The following is a 16,605-nucleotide window of genomic DNA, read 5'->3' as shown; positions in this document are numbered from 1 at the left end:
TGCTTAGGTTGATATTAGACAATATGTTAAAAAATAAAAAGTTAAACTATGAAATATAATTAAGAATTTGTAGGTAGAGTGGACATACTATTTTATTATTTATAAGCACTGTCAGTGCAAGTTATATAATATATTAATATGCGAAATGCAATACGTCCACCCCGCCGCCAGAGTACGCTGCTATCAACGAACGAACACTCAAGCGGACCCTCTTCAGTTTCCTTCTCCGTTCTGTCGGCAACACATTGACCGATGAAGTCAATAAGGCCTATTAGGCATACAAGAATAGTATAGTTTTTGGAGTAAAGTAAGATCGATGGCGTCGTTTAACAATGGAATATATATCGAAATCAACTTTCGAAGATCTTGTCCTGCATACCTTTGAGAATATACAACTTATAGGTAAGATGAAGGTGTTTCTTTTTGGAAAGCGACAAGAGTCTGTTGACTGTTGTCCATGATGCAGCTCATTCGTTTCTGAAAGCGTATGTTATATTTCAATATAAAGACATCTTTCCAGACGAAAGTACAGTCTTTTTTTTTGTTTAAACTGATATGTTAAACTTTGCGTTTAACTGTTGATGAAAATCAACAGGGCGATTAGTTTCCGGGGCGTGACTTAAGTAAGAATAAACAATTCAGATCTGTTATATACATAATTACATTATTATTGTACGGGGTTAAAAGTCAACTTATTTCCCTAGTAACGATAGGGCTATACCGACTTAAGTTTTAAATGTATAAGCTTTTTTACCTTTCCATCTATTTCTACGACCTGCTTCGTGGTGATTGTCCTGTTGTTGATGAGATCTACAAGTCGGGAAAAGTCGTGATGACGTTTCATTACTAATCTATCTCCTTTTCATCCACACATTTCTTGTTTCAGACATGCACCTCCCTAGCCATTAATCGCTGTGTAGGATGTACACAAGGCACTGAGGTGAAGACGACACCATGGGGAACCAGGACAATCTTGAAGAGGTGTTCGTTGCAGTAATTCGCCCAAAGAATCAAGTCAGTTTAAGTTCAAAGGAATACAGAGCAAAATCATATGAGGTAAATTGACTGTTCAAATGTCTTTTCTGAATAAAGCTATTCACGAAATCTTTCTGATTACATCTTCAAAGAGCACGTAGAGATATAGAATATAAGTCAAGCAGTCAGAAATGACAACCCTAGAAAGAATTATTCTTCCAAAGTGACTTGAATTAATGTGATCTTTTAATTAATAATTAATGTAACTATAGAATTAATCTGCCGCTTTATTTTCCAAGTGTGCAGTAACCACAAGCATTACAGCCTATTGAAGCCTGGCAGGAAGGAAATTAAGGCATTCATCTTGAAATGTATTTCATAAATCACCTGTTTCTCAAAGTGATTACGTATCAAATCCATATACAGAAACCTTTGAATAATACTGCAGTAGCAGTCCCGCAACTACAGGGGAGCAGGCTGTGGCTTGACCTACCTCTGTGTTGTGTTATGTTCTTGTACAGATCCTGTTGATAGAAGTACCACTGGAAGGGAAGGAGAAGAAGAGAAAGAAAGTTCTGCTAGCAACAAAGATCCCTGCAGGCGGAGACCGAACCAGATCTATTTTGAATTATGTAGATGAGATGACCAAGACCATATCCAATAACCAAGGCCTAATAGGTGAGTTGGGTCCAACTATAATCTTGGATTAAGCAGTCCTACTATGTTATAGCAGAGTTTATAGGGGGATACCCCCCAGAGCCTGGAACGGAAACCAAAAAATGTAACGGGTGGAGTTCTGCCTGTTTCCTGTTTTGTTATAAAGATATTGTAGTGAAGATAACCAATATGCAGCAGTTTCTAATTTTGTTTATATTCATTGTCTCAATACAGGGAAGCGTGTGGTGCACATGAAGAAATTCACCCTCAATTCTGACAATGAAGGCAAAGAGGTCTCCCTCTTTATCGTGCCACTTGGTGTCAAAGGTAAGCCCCCCGCCCCCCCCCGCCCACTCTCCCCTGTCCCACATCTGACTTCACAGCAGTACTGTTATTCCACTGTGTGTGTGTGTGTGTGTGTGTGTGTGTGTGTGTGTGTGTGCGTGTGCGTGTGTGCAGACAACAGCAAGCCCTGCTACACGGCGGGGAGCCCCAGCTTCTACTGCCTTCAGGACATGATGAGGGTGTGCAGTGAGACCAGTGCCCACTTCTCCTCCGTCACCTCCAGGATGCTGCTGGCCTTAGACAAGTACGCACCTCCTCCACAGCGACCATTAAACCAACGCAAAGAGACAGAGCAGAGCAGTTTACGGGATGGGTTTGAAGCCCCTTTCACACAACTGTTTTTGTCCAGTGCCAATTTTCTTGTCATGTATTTATTCAACTAGTTTGTGAGACGATTTATGCTTTTTAGTGATGTACTACAAAAACAAACCTTTGATACATTAAAGGGGACATAAAAATGGAGTGATAAGAATGTTTATAACAACCTACTACTGAAATGCTTTCAGCTCAGTTATAAAGAACCACTTGCTCTGCCGTATCCCCCTCTTATAACTTAGATCCCCCATTGTTAATATCGCGACCTTGCAAATTGTTTATGTGTGTATGAGTATCACTCCATTGCTTGACTGTTTGACAAATCAGGAATGGTGAAAGAGAGTTAGGACGCATAGACAAAGCCGTAGAGCGAACATAACAACCGCTAATGAATCCAGGGTGCCGTCTCGTTCAACGACATCTTGAAGAAAGACGTCATTGACTCTCAGATTGATTGAGAAAAAAAAGCTGCTTATTTTTTATACTCAAACTCATGACCTTTGACCTGTAGATGGCTAGCAGAGCAGCACACCATACCCCACGCCATTCCGGCACTGTTCCGGCCGGCGCCGGTGGAGAGGGTGAAGACGACGGTCAGCAACCCGGCGTACGCCAGCGGCCCGGAGCGCGGGCCCAGCGAGGAGGAGGGGCTGCACATGGGCTACACCGCCCTGGAGGTCCGCAGCAAGATGATGTCGCTGGAGAAGGCGGACGTGTGCGTGTTGAACCCGCTCTACGGCTCTGACCTGCAGTACACCAACCGGGTGAGGACGAGCATGCACAGGAGGGAGAGGAGAGGATTACTGACGACAATGTCAACTTTGTCTAGGCTAGGCCTGGTTTAGACTCACAGTAGACCCAAGTGTACATGGAGAATCGCATGTGATTTTTATGGTTGAAGTTGTTGATGAGGCATTAACCCGGCTGGTGTTGTTATTCCGCAGTACTTCCTTGTGGATTTTAAACCTACTCTCTTTGAATCTATTTGTAGGTGGACAAAGTGATCATAAACCCTTACTTTGGACTCGGAGCTCCAGACTACTCCAAAATCCAGATTCCTAAAAGAGAGAAGTGGCAGCATGGACCGAACAGTGTTTCAGAAGACAAGTGAGAAACAAACTAATTTAATACAGGTCATGGTGTCGGTTTTTTTCAGCCCTGCGAGCAAGAGCACAATACTTTCTTTAACGGCAACGTCTGATGTATTGTTCATTGAAAATGTTAGATATAACTTTCAGCCATTCCCAAAATCAGAATTATTATTCTAAATGATTAGTTTCTCGTCAATGTACGATGAACTGCTTCATTAAGACCCTTTATTTTCTTCCTGCTCTAAATCAATATGGCTTCACTGGAGAAAAATGGCGGGAGATTCTCATTGCAAGCCCTTGTTTTATTCAACAAAAGAGACTTTACAACGTGTTTGTTTAATCATCCAACCAATGTGCTCCTGTGGACGCTGTAGGGAGCGGCAGTGGGTGGACGACTTCCCCCTCCACCGCAGCGCCTGCGAGGGAGACACAGAGCTGCTCACCAAGCTCCTGGACAGCGGCTTCTCCGTCAAGCAGCTGGACAGCGACCACTGGGCTCCCATCCACTACGCCTGCTGGTCAGTCCTCCACCAGGCTACGCTAGCGTAGCACCTGCTGGTTGACGTCCTATGGGCATCATAGTGGTTAACATAAGTGCTCCTACATGGTCGCCAAGCACATATAACTTATCATGCATAGTGGATCACGTTTTCTCACTCAGTGTTTGGTTTTCATTCAGGCATGGCAAGGTGGAGGCCACCAGTCTGCTGCTGGAGAAGGGGAAGTGTAACCCCAACCTGCTCAACGGACAGCTCAGCTCCCCGCTGCACTTTGCGGCCCGCGGAGGACACTCTGAAATCGTCAAGCTCCTGCTGCAGCACTCTGAGATAGACCGGGTGAGCAGCACAGAGTACCAACAGAGGCTTGGGTACCCTGGAGTATCAAGGGCGTTTTGATGACATTTCAAAAATGCCTTTTTGTTAATCCTTTTTTTTTGTGTGTTTTTTTTTTTTTCAATAACAAATGCAGGCTATTCCTTTATGTCTCACCTTTGGCATATCCTTTTCTTTTTGGTTTCCCAGCACATTGAGGACCAGCAGAAGCGCTCCCCTCTGCAGGTGTGTGAGGAGAACAAGCAGAATGAGTGGGAGGAGACGGTGAAGTTACTGCAGCAGGCGAGCACCAAACCTGTGAGTTCCTCTCCTGTCCGGCCATATTCTACCCAAAAACCAAAACACAAATGGCAGTCGCTGATGGAAACATTATAATATGTCTCGATCAGGTCCATTGAGTCACAGGGTTATTGTTAATTTAATGGGACAACGCAACTAGCAGCATGCCAATCATTTTCTTGTGGCCATGATGTCAGGTGTTCAGAATGTTAAGATGTGTTCAGAATCATTCGTCTCTGAACCGGCATCAGAATGTGTTTTATTGCCAGGTGGGTGTTCACAATCAAATAATATGTCATGGCAGCTGTACAGGGAATTCAATAAAAAAAAACATCAATATAGATGCATAAATATACAGTTTACACTTTATTATATAAAATGTGCTGCAGTGCAAACGGAAAAAACCGCCAAAGAATCTGGAGCTGAGCTGCGGACGTGTAAAACCCTGGTGTTTCCACAGTACGAGAAGGTGCGGATCTACCGCATGGACGGCTCCTACCGCTCGGTGGAGCTGAAGCACGGCAACAACAGCACGGTGCAGCAGATCATGGAGGGCATGCGCCTGTCGCAGGAGAGCCAGCAGTACTTCACCATCTGGATCTGCTCAGAGAACCTCAGTGAGTCTGCGGCGTATGGGCCGAGGGCCTGGCCTCTTTGAATGGTTGTCCGTTTAGAGAAGAGTAGTGGTGGATAGGATAATGGTGGGTTCCCAAACGTCATACACGGACCCCACATGTACACAGGATCTTTTGGAACAGGAATCCGGACCCACCAAAGATTTGTACATTCTCAATTGCATGTCAAAATAGTGTGGTTATTAACGTTTATTTATTGACATCAATGTATGTTGTTTATAGATACAGTATTGCCGTTTCCAGTTTTCAACAGTCTAATGTTCAAATAAAATAGACAAGACATGGCGGCATGCATACAAAAATAATTATAGGATTCCGACCCATAGTTTGAAAACCAAGGAGCTTGGGTGTTCCTAGCCAAAAGGCACTCGGTTCAATCCCCATGTTCACACCCTGTCTAATTCCTGCTCATTAATAAATAGTATCTGTATTCAATTTCCCTTTGGTTTAAAGGTTACCACTCTTTCTAACCAATCAGACAGATGGGCCGGTTGATTTCGACGTTTTGATTTCGGTGTCTAGTTACTCTCTAAAGGTTAACATACCAAACCAATCGCGTGCGTGTGCGTGCGTGTGCGTGTGTGTGTGTGTGTGTGTGTGTGTGTGTGTGTGTGTGTGTGTGTGTGTGTGTGTGTGTGTGTGTGTGTGTGTGTGTGTGTGTGTGTGTGTGTGTGTGTGTGTGTGTGTGTGTGTGTGTGCTCTTACAGACTTGCAACTGAAGCCGTACCACAAGCCCCTGCAGCACCTGCGCATCTGGACGGAGATCGTGACGGACCTGACGGTGCTCGACCCCCAGAGGGAGAACCCCCAGCTGTTCCTGCGGAGGGACGTGAGGCTTCCCCTGGACGTGGAGAAGAAGGTAAGGTCTGGTAGACACGCCATGTAGTGTTAACAGCCGGGAGCATTTAGAGGCATTTCCTGTCACTCAGTGACTGTACAGTCCCGATAGAAAACCAGGTGTGGCGGAAAACATGTTTTGTTCTATATTGTGGTACCAAAAGCAAAGGTACTAAATTGTGAAAAAAAAAAAAAAAGTAATACATGCAGACATAGAATGTAGGTTTGGTTTATACTCCCTTGGGGTTTTGTGATAAATCAATAAATGAACAGTGCTTTTGCATCAGAATGCATCATGGGATTTTTACATTTTGAGATGACTCAAGGGAGCTGTAGTAATGTAAAATCCTAAATGAACGTAAATGTACTGGAACTTGGAGAAATGAAACATAGTTTTGCCACGTCTCACTGGAGAATCGCTGTGGCAGTTTCAAACACAAGAATGTCTCTGCATGTGAAAAATCTAGGGATGCACCAAAATGAAAATTCTTGGCCAAAACCGAAAATGAGGAAACCAAGGCCGAAAACCGAAACACCGAAATAAATTATTATGCCAATTATTAGTAGGCCTACCATTGCATTTATAGCTATGACTGTGTACTAACCTCACTAAAATCAAGGCATTGCAATTCAAATAATAAATCAATCAGTTTAGACGGTCCCTAAACTCGCGGATGATAGCCGACAGCTCATAGAAGCTGTCGGCACTTTGCGGACGGTCCCTAAACTCGCGGCTAATAGCCGACAGCTCATAGAAGCTGTCTCATAGCGAGCCGTCGCTAAAGACGGCTCGTTTGGATGAAAACAAGGTTGTAGCTGGTTCTCTAGATTACTACATTTAGTCTTTTTCAGATATATGGAAATATGCCCACACCGCAGACATGTTGGCGCAAAGGCGCTTATCCAGACAAGCGTGTGCTGGCCGCGGGTTTTGTTTGCGTCATCACAATTTCCTGTTTCGGCCGTGTTGTTTCGGTGATAAAAGTGTTTCGGCCGAAAGCCGAAAATTTTCGGTGGCCGAAATTTCGGTGCATCCCTAGAAAAATCCTTTCACGATTAAACAATGACCAGTTACACACCATTACTACCAACACAATAACTACCAATACTATGCTCCAATGCTTCCAATATGAAGTTGTGATGTGCAAGCCCTCAAGGGCTTGACCTGGGTCGACCTGACATACTGTATGCTCCACCAGTGTGTGAGAATCACATCTCGTTCTTCCTTCAACCTGGATTGATTTTCTTTGCCTCAGGTGGAGGACCCGCTGTCCATCCTGATCCTGTTCGACGAGGCCCGCCACTCTCTGCTCAAGGGCATGTTCCCCTCCCCTGACAGCAAGCTGATCACCCTGGCCAGCCTCCTGCTGCAGATCATCTACGGCAACTACGAGAGCAAGAAGCACAAGCAGGGCTTCCTCAAGTAAGAGCACTAATACATGACTGTGAGGGCACTGTGGGGTAATATAGCCTAGAGGTCACTTTGTCTGCTTGTGGTCAGGCACCGAGTGTGTGAGGTATTAAAAGATGATTTGGAAACAATAAAATAATAATTATTGTTTTTGTTACCAACAGTGAAGAAAACCTCCGGTCTATAGTTCCAATATCTAAAGTGAAAAGCAAGGCGTACCATTGGACCAACAGGATCCTTTACGAATACAAGGTACTTTTCATTGCCTGGCACGATAACCAAGGAAAAAGCTCCATTGGTCAACATACACTCCATTGTCTTTTCTACTAACCAATCCCTCTCCACCCCTGCTCCCCCCTCCGGCAGGCCCTGAGCACCAGCGAGGGTGTGAGCAAGGAGATGCACCACCTACAGCGGCTCTTCCTGCAGAACTGCTGGGACGTCCCCACCTACGGGGCCGCCTTCTTCACAGGGCAGGTGTACACCAAGGCCAGCGCCAGCAACCACAAGGTTATCCGGGTGATGGTGGGCGTCAACACCAAGGGTCTGCACCTCATGAACATGGAGACCAAGGTGAGCAGGGAGCAGCCCTATTGGACAAAAGGGCCGGGGACTAGGGAGTCACCAGTTGAATTATGTTGTTGTTGCTATGGGTAGTATCTTACTGTCTAAGAACAATTGTATACGATTATGATTATTTGTTTGACAATTATTATTTTTAATCCATTTGAATTTACATTCTGAACATTTTCCGTCCATCTGGATTATGGAAAGCATCAAACATTGCTTTGCAACATGCAGACGCAAATCAAGACATACGCCATGAAAATAGCAGGGGTAAAACCAAAAGACTTTTGATCAAACATGGAATTACAAGGGATGCATCTGTGATCAGGTGATCAGGTCCCTACGTGTGTTATCCCTACACTTTGATGGTTGAACAGACCGCTTGTGCTTACGTCGTCTCTCTCTGTCTGCTATCAGGTGCTTCTCATTAGCCTAGAGTACGGAGGGTTCATGTGGCAGTTAGGCCAGGCGGACCAATACTTCCAGATCCACAGCGTGGAGAACAAGATGAACATCATCGTCCACACAAAACAGGTGCCCCTTTTGACGTTCCTCTGTAACGTTTCACAGATCCTGCTTTTGAGTTGCATTGTAACTGCATGTATCTGGATTACTGAAATTACTCAAAATGACTGAAGGTGGATGTTATGATTGTCTGACTCATTGCACTCTGATGGCGGTTGTTTTTCTTCTCTAAAGGCCGGCCTTATTGTGAAACTGCTCATGAAGCTCAGTGGACAGATGACTCCAAATGACAAGAGCCTTTCGGACAAGTATGCCTATGGTTGAACTATAGGGAACAACATTCACCTGGTTGCTATGGACCAACTGGTCGTTGTGTGTGTGAAATAGGCCCATCCTATATTCAGCGTGTGTGTGTTTTGGCTGTGCTTGAGTTGTGTGCTCTGAATCGATATGCTTGTTATGTCAAATGTCATGTAAATATGTTTATTTAATGGTTCAATTTTTTTATTTGTTATGAGTTATATATGGTATATACTAAATATAAATATTATTTTGCTGAAATCTCTTGTTCTCTGTTCTTTATTTGTTGTACAATATATTTGTTGGTCTTTGCATGCATTTGTTGAATGTAGAAAAGTGCCAACATCCTGGCTGACTTTTATGACTAAAGTCATATGAAGTTTTTATGGCTACAATTGAAAGAAGTAAAAACCAATCAAATAGCACGTACCAGAGTAACCACAAGAGGAAAGTAAATGTGGTAATACAACATCCGTTGGAGTGCTAAGCATTACTTAAAGTTTGGTCAGCCACCAAGCTTAAATTAGAGGAATGGCAATTATAGCACCAATATATATATCAACATTGTGAATTAGTGGTTGTTAATAATGATATATTTCAGATGATTTAAGTAAAACAATAAAAATAAAATAAATAAAAATAAAAATAAAGACCTCTAGAAATCTGACTTTAGACACACATGACATCACAATGAGAGGTATTTAAAGAACGTTATGCTGCTATGCTATGTGATGAGTGAAACCATTGAGCATGTTATTATCCAAACGTAGGATAGCATAGGATAGAAAGAGAGATGTTGCACCTTTAGGAGATACTATTTCAACTCCGGTCCAGTAGGTGGCGCTACACAACATTCCTTTGAAACTATGACCCGCCAATAAAACCAGAAGAAGAATAAGGGGCTCGGTGTGGTCCTTCCGTTCCCTCGGAGTTGTCCGAGTTGACAGAGAGAAACAACCACAAGGGCGTTTAACATTCTGTCCTGTTCCCACACGGTAGACATGGCTCCCGTTACACAGTTAAAAGAGGCGGTGGCTGACATGCAGGAGGGTATCCGGGCCATCCTGCTCGGTCCTCCCGGGGCTGGGAAAGGTACTCAGGTAAGACGGACCCTGAGCAGCTAGCTGAGCGGTGCGGCATGGCTGACACTGGGCGCTCACTAGCTGGCACTACAGCTGCAGCACTACCTGTTGTTCCCGAAAGTCAACATACCTTTTAAGTAATATCTTGCATATAACCTTGTTGCATATAACATGTTGAAGCGTGACAAGTCAACCTTTTGTGGGCGAAGTCCAGAAAGTGTTTCTAACGTAACTTGTTTTTGAGTACAATGTTTGCGCCGACTTTCTGATCCGGCTATATTGGATCAACTGTATACTCCACGATGTTTCCTCTTGTCTTGAATAACATATATTGTCCAGTAACGAGTGTTATATGAATCACAAGTGATTATTTGTATCGTGTTCCACGTCCTGTTGACAGCTGAATACTTTAGCACTAGAGCTCTCTCACCACTCCCTCCTCCCCCCCTTCTCCTCCCAGGCCCCTCGTCTGGCGGAGCAGTACTGCGTGTGTCACCTGGCCACTGGGGATATGCTGAGAGCCATGGTTGCATCAGGCACCGAGCTAGGCAAGAAGCTCAAGCAAACCATGGATGCTGGCAAACTGGTAAGGTTTATTATCCATGACATTTGTCTCATGGGTGAATCAGCTTGGTGTAGTGGCCTTCATAGCAAATGGACGACAAATAAACTTGTAGGCCTGGGAAATAAAACAATAAATGTTCGTATCATGATAGACTTTTGATCAATATCAATATAAAACATGTTCAATATATATCGATAAGAGACTGGACCAACAAATCTAGCAGCTGGGTTTGTTACACAAACATGGTTTCATACTTATTTACAATATTGGAGTGTTTTTCATTGTTGTATTGACATTGGAGTGTTTATCAATGAAGAACAGTGGATGGTCATATTAAGTGTTAAACAGAAGTGTTTAAATCCAGCATGGTAATTCCTAGTCTTTTTAGGTAATTAAAATGATCAATAGTTATCGATATCGATCAATATGATCAAGTTATATCGTGATATGTCTTTCAGCCATATCGCCCAGGCCTAGGTGTAATAAATTATGCCTTAACAAGTTGAGTGAAACAAATGTGTCTTGGCAAGCTAGTAGCCAGTAGTAGACAATCTATACTTTCTTTTTAATGGGCAAATGTCTCTTTACCTGTTTATTTTTAATAACTTGGGTGAAGAAGTTCCAGTGAAGAAAGGGGTCCAAGAGGTCGTATGACTCCAACCTCTTAATCTTGATGTATTCCGTGGAGGGCCCAATATATTATAATACAAGTCTTATCTGTTGTATTTATTGGTGATAAACTCACTTATATTACACCTCCATGAAAAGATTGGGTTAACTCACTTTTCACACTTCTGGGCAGAAAGTTGCTCACGCAAGACAAACATTTTTGTGAAACCAAAGGCAATTCAAAACAAAGAGGATGACCCAAGCTGTCCGTGCAGGTGCAACAGTGGTTGCAATTGATTGCCATTAGGTACAAGCAGTAAATACTTCTCACTTGCTAGTGGCTAGAATAAACTTAATTATGATTGCTGAAAACTTCTCTTCTGGTTATTAGTTAGTAGTAATAGCAGTCCATCACTGCCAACCATTTCAGGTGAGTGACGAGATGGTGGTGGAACTCATTGAAAAGAACCTGGACACACCCCCCTGTAAGAAGGGCTTCCTATTGGATGGTTTCCCGCGCACTGTCAAACAAGCAGAGATGGTGAGTGATTTTGATTGGTCATTGACGTTCCACCTTCCTTTCGTTATACTTGGATCATACAGTTTAGCTAAGCTAACCGATATTCCTGTTTTGTTAAATATCTATCTACCACCACCTATATTAAAAAATAATGTCCCTTTGCCTGTATGAATTAAACTGCGCTGCAGAAATGTAATCAGCTCCTGAGATTTTACAAAATGCATTTTGGGCTGAGAGTTCTAGGAAATAGGGCAGAGCTCCACGCAAACCGCACCACGTAACACGAAAAGAAAGCCACCTGTGTTTGCATAATGTTTTGGGGAGAATGGCAAAAACGTAGAATTGGACCCCTTTTCTCTAATTCTGGGACTTATTTCATTATCTGAGATGTTTTACGAGTACTTAAGCACAGTATTGAGTCAGAGTACTGGTATTGGTGCATCCCTAATGGTGTGTGTGTTCTCATGCCTTACGGTCTTCTGAACCTGATCCTACAGCTGGATAACCTGTTGGACCAGAGACACGAACAGCTGGACTCTGTTATTGAGTTTGCTGTGGACGACTCCCTGCTGGTTCGCCGGATCTGTGGGAGGTAAGAGTCCGATGCACAAGTATAAACACACCAACATGGGCTGTTCATCAGTCACTAAAACAATTCTCTGTCCACTTTTAATGGAAACCCTAAAAACCCCCATTTTAGATGGGGGTTCAAAGGTTCTGTATTGGGTGACGTGGTAGTGCAATGTATTGATCGTGGTCCAAACCTAAACTTAGATGCACAAAGTTTTAAAAAGGATATGTAAACATGGGCTCAAATTGGCTTCTATGCTATTGTGTGTATTACCTGTGGCTGGCAGTTCTAGGTTACCAGGTAACGTCAACATAGCCCCGCCCAAATTATTAATTCAATTCAGAAGGCTTTTTTCTTTCTTGTGAGGAGAATAACTCCAAAGGGTTTTTGGTTTTCCTATAACAAGTCTGTGTGATTGGATAGCTCAGGTGTTCTAACCAGCCCTGTCCTCCATATAGAGGGGTCCTTAAGTAAACTTTTGAACTGTTTGTTTCACAGAACCATGTTGTAACGTTGTTACAGTTGTAACGCCACATGTTGGGTTAAGCAGGACATTCTTGACTCTACTGTTAGGGAGGCAGGGGGGTTTCAAATAAGTGCTTGCTTGATCAGCTCTAAACTATTTAAAATTGAACAAAGTCAGGCCTTTATGATCCATAAAGTCTTGCCTTTATTTCCCAATTTAGTATTTTATTCAATGTGGTTGTCTGACTTTTGGGCTGATCTTATCCCTTTTCTCTTTTGACCTCGCCTTCCCAGACTGATCCATCAACCAAGTGGCCGCTCCTACCACGAGGAGTTCAACCCCCCTAAAGAGACCATGAAGGATGACGTAAGTCAGCCTCCTATCTCACCTCCCTCCACCGCAACAATTGGAGTGCTTTTTCTCACACAGTAATGAAACGCCCTGAACCATGGGGAATTAAAAACCTTTCTCTGCAATCGAGTGGTGCAAGAGCACCCTTCCCACCTGGTTCCAGCATCCTGCGAGTGTCTGAATGAGCATTTCATTGGGGACATAATGTTTTTACAAGGTGTTGTAGGCTTGTTCTTCTATTTTAATACGTGTCTTGTTTATTGTTGCGCGGTGAGTTATTAAGACTATAAGTTTTATAATGGCCATGCAGGTAATCAGGAGTTCCACCTTTTTTATTATTAATAATTTTTTTAAAGGAATGATTTTGTGGTTTGATGCCCACCCATCTTTCTCAATGATGTGTAACGGTTTTAATTTCACAATAATGAGTTGCGAAGAGTTGCGTCACTTCTCCTTTAAAAAAAAAATCTGTAATAGATTTTTATTGTGGTTAACATGCAGTGAAGAACTTATTTTTCCTACGTCAGCATCACTACATGTCCTCCTCTGTTGCGTAGCCTGGTGTGTAGTGCTGTCTTGACGTCAAAACACTGCCCGCTTTACATCCCGCTCATGTTCCAGTAATGGGCCTTCACTAATGCATCGAGAAACCCAATGCCTCGACCCAGACGCGCTCGCTAGTGGTGTCGATTTTTATTTGCACAGACTGAAAACGCAACCCTCTGTCGCAGCACACGCGGTGCTGCATTGCATTTCGAGGCGTAAAATTGTATTTTCATTCTCTAGCTTCATCCCTTCTTTCCGTCACCACACTGTTCATCTCTTCTCTCTCTCTCTCTCCCTCCTTCCCATTCCCTCGTCGTCATCATGCTGTACAAGCCTCTTATTGATTTATTTTCAACCCTCCCAGCCGTCTCACACAAACTGACAGCTCTCCTCCCCGTCTCCCAGGTCACCGGCGAGCCCCTGATGAAGCGCAGTGACGACAACGAGAAGGCGCTGCACGCGCGCCTGGAATCCTACCACCGCCAGACGGTGCCGCTCGTCAACTACTACAGCGCCCGCGGCCTGCACACCGCTGTGGACGCCGCCAAGAGCCCCAGCGTGGTCTTCGCCTCCATCGTCGCTGCCTTCTCGGCCGCCACGGAAGCCCCCGTCCGCGCCTCCGCCTGTAAAGACCATGTGTTCTTTGTCTAAAGAGCCCCTCCTCCTCCCCTTCCTCCTCTTCCTCGCGTTGAGGGCACATCCCACTCCTTTCTCTCTCCTCCCTTTTGTGTCTCGGGTTTCAAGGTTATGTGGATGCCTGAGGCACCTAGTGGACCGCAGGGTAATCGTTGAGCAATGGATGTGTCCTCATTAACTTCATATTATGCAGCGTGACCGAAGCGCTTCTCCTCAATAATCTGGTAGTGGTGGACAGAGACTCTTATGTCCTCTTTTGGTATGTTTGCGTCAAGTGTGCTGCAGTCCTACCACTCTTTTACATAGCAGCCTTTGATATAAACACCTCATTTCGGCTGAAATCTTGACAATTACATAAAACTGTGTGGCCATATGCCCACTCCACCAGTGGCCAGAATAACAAGTAAAAGGATCAAATTTAACTTGACAGTTATTATCCTGTGTTTCTTTTTATCCCCCTTTTCTCCCATTTCCTTTTCCTCTCCCTCTTCCGTTTTATCACTATCCAGCATAATCTGATCTTTTGGCTTTTCTTCATCTAATTGGCATTTAGCTTTCATCTGTTTCCTGTCACACTACGTCAATGTGGGGCACATTACATTTACATTTAGGGCATTTAGCAGACGCTTTTATCCAAAGCGACTTACAATAAGTACATTTGTCATAAATGACAAATGTACACATGAGGGCACATGACTCCTGATCCAGTGTGCTTGTCCTCCCCACCCATCCCCCCCCCCCCCACGTCTTCACTCCCTCAGAGTGTGTGAACTAACCTTTTGGACATCATATTTTCTGATACTACCTGATTGTTCTATTGGCATAGATATGGGCTAATGATAGAGTTTTATGATTATGATTGTACACAATTAAGCTTGGCACGGTGTGCTTAAGAGTTACTGCTGCATTGCTGTGAAGTAGTTAGACAACACCCTTGGTGTTAGTTTTCAGCACAGTGATGTCATGTTCTCCAGGGCAACACAGGCTGGTTCCAAGCACTATTTGCATGTGTTTTTTTTGTGTTCAAGGACACCTATCCTGAGCTAGATTATCTAAAATAGGTTTCTGCTTTGGGATGTGTTTCTTTAAATATGTGGATCTAGTAAAACAATAGGCTTACCCTACAGAATAATTTATTTATATATTTTACTGTTTTAAGGTTTGTTTAAACTGCTGGAATTGTATCGATTGACAGAAGTCCCCTGTTGCTGCCTTTACACCAGCTTACCATAACAGTTGACATGCACTCTTTGTGACCGGATTGAACTATGTGCCGTTCTTTCCCCTGAACAGGATGTGACAATAGCCCATGGTCTGTTCTGACTTCTGAGAATGTTGGTCTTTGGTAGTCTTTAGGGAATTAGACCCCAGAATGCACTTCTCTCATTGGTTGTGCCGTCTCATGATTAAATGCAGGGAGATCCGTGATTGGTTGACCCACAGACTTGAAACTAAATAGCCACATGCAAGATAAAGATATGCAGGCCAAAAGTCTTTGTTGTGGGAAACCATGCCGTGTTCTATGTGCGTTTCTCTCTTCTGTTTCTCAGTGAGTTCTCCCTCTTGTCCTTCAGCGTTGGTGTATTTGTTGAAATCTTTGCACTGCCTGTGTTCTGGGGGTTGCTTATGTTTTGATGTAGGCATGATGTATGATGAATTTAAAGTTGGTGTACTGGTATATTTTATGTTCCATAGTCGGTAGCTGAATGTACTTTTAATAGCAAGCGAATCCTGGATAAGTCTTGATCCGATATGCTAGCAGCGTTTTTGCACTTAACTGTTTTTATGATTTTATTTAATTCACAAGCGTACTCAACTCCACTCCCCTCAGTCGGGTTGCCCCAGGCTATCCCCAAGAAATGTGAACGACTGAACAGATTTACAGTTCGCCATCTGGCTGATGTTTTTTACGGCACTATGAATTCCCTGTGATTGAAAACATCTTCCAATTTTCTCTCCATCCCTCTCTGCCCCTCCTCCCTTTCCTTCTCCACAGCTGGGTGAAGAGTCCACTTTTCCCATTCCAAACCTGGAAAAAGAGGGGCTACAAAAGCATGGGTGGGTGGACACACTGCAATGGTTGGATGTTATGAGGGGAGGTAGTCAGCAGAGGCCAGCAGTGTCAATGCAAGGAAGCCTTTGTACTGTCGAGTTGATTCGATATTCACCTAAGTGCTACTCTACCACCACGTCATCGTATGGCTGTCTATAATTGTCGTCTGTCAACTCAGGTCACGATACTCTAATTCCTTTCATCCAATTGTTCATTCAACCTCTGTAATAAATCAGTTTTTCATCAGTTGGTTTCAAAATGTTTATTTGGCTCGTTAGCCTATATATGTATATTGTTCTGTCACTTAGTTTGGTTAACATTTTAACTTTTTTGGTTAAGCTACATCTCTAATCGCTTGTATATTTCTGTAATTTAGTGTCTCGTTTACAATAAATGCCTTTTAATATGTCAATGGGTGTTACCACGGGGTGGGGTTTTCATTATGGTGCTACGTCACCGATCGGGGCTTTCCTTCAGGTCGTTGCAACATCAGAGG

The 16,605-nt window shown here is 43.6% G+C and overlaps 2 protein-coding genes across 3 annotated transcripts; both read left to right on the top strand.

Annotated features, from left to right (window-relative positions):
• Positions 1-241: 241 nt before the first annotated feature.
• Positions 242-8,955, top strand: krit1 (KRIT1 ankyrin repeat containing). The gene is made up of 17 exons (XM_084484445.1): positions 242-402; positions 887-1,056; positions 1,497-1,653; positions 1,867-1,959; positions 2,092-2,221; positions 2,804-3,056; positions 3,284-3,399; positions 3,758-3,901; positions 4,063-4,219; positions 4,406-4,513; positions 4,956-5,112; positions 5,838-5,989; positions 7,224-7,390; positions 7,543-7,630; positions 7,745-7,951; positions 8,363-8,479; positions 8,645-8,955. Exons 2-17 carry the CDS (start codon positions 955-957, stop codon positions 8,732-8,734), a joined length of 2,238 nt encoding a protein of 745 aa, XP_084340571.1. The 5' UTR covers positions 242-402; positions 887-954; the 3' UTR covers positions 8,735-8,955.
• A 660-nt stretch (positions 8,956-9,615) lies between these two features.
• Positions 9,616-16,355, top strand: ak2 (adenylate kinase 2). Of its 2 annotated transcripts, XM_084484561.1 has the most exons (7): positions 9,616-9,810; positions 10,253-10,378; positions 11,397-11,507; positions 11,984-12,078; positions 12,817-12,889; positions 13,826-14,045; positions 16,053-16,355. In XM_084484561.1, the coding sequence occupies exons 1-7, from the start codon at positions 9,712-9,714 to the stop codon at positions 16,058-16,060; spliced, it is 732 nt and encodes a 243-aa protein (XP_084340687.1). In that variant the 5' UTR covers positions 9,616-9,711; the 3' UTR covers positions 16,061-16,355. The 2 variants fall into 2 exon arrangements, with proteins under 2 accessions (XP_084340687.1, XP_084340686.1); XM_084484560.1 differs by lacking the exon at positions 16,053-16,355 and having other exon boundaries at positions 13,826-14,086.
• The last annotated feature ends 250 nt before the right edge of the window (positions 16,356-16,605 follow it).

The sequence above is a fragment of the Micromesistius poutassou genome (assembly GCF_964030765.1).
Source record: "Micromesistius poutassou genome assembly, chromosome: 20".
NCBI lineage: Eukaryota > Metazoa > Chordata > Actinopteri > Gadiformes > Gadidae > Micromesistius > Micromesistius poutassou.
The sequence above is the reverse complement of the archived record's forward strand: the minus strand, read 5'-3'. Positions and strand labels throughout refer to the sequence as shown.

Excerpts from the sequence above, each read along its gene's own strand:
- krit1 (XM_084484445.1), top strand. The coding sequence starts at position 955 with ATGGGGAACCAGGACAATCTTGAAGAGGTGTTCGTTGCAGTAATTCGC. Across the intron at positions 4,220-4,405 it reads AGCACTCTGAGATAGACCGG|CACATTGAGGACCAGCAGAA; the intron begins GTGAGCAGCACA and ends TTGGTTTCCCAG. Across the intron at positions 7,391-7,542 it reads CACAAGCAGGGCTTCCTCAA|TGAAGAAAACCTCCGGTCTA; the intron begins GTAAGAGCACTA and ends TGTTACCAACAG.
- ak2 (XM_084484560.1), top strand. The coding sequence starts at position 9,712 with ATGGCTCCCGTTACACAGTTAAAAGAGGCGGTGGCTGACATGCAGGAG. Across the intron at positions 10,379-11,396 it reads CCATGGATGCTGGCAAACTG|GTGAGTGACGAGATGGTGGT; the intron begins GTAAGGTTTATT and ends CAACCATTTCAG. Across the intron at positions 12,890-13,825 it reads AAGAGACCATGAAGGATGAC|GTCACCGGCGAGCCCCTGAT; the intron begins GTAAGTCAGCCT and ends CCCGTCTCCCAG.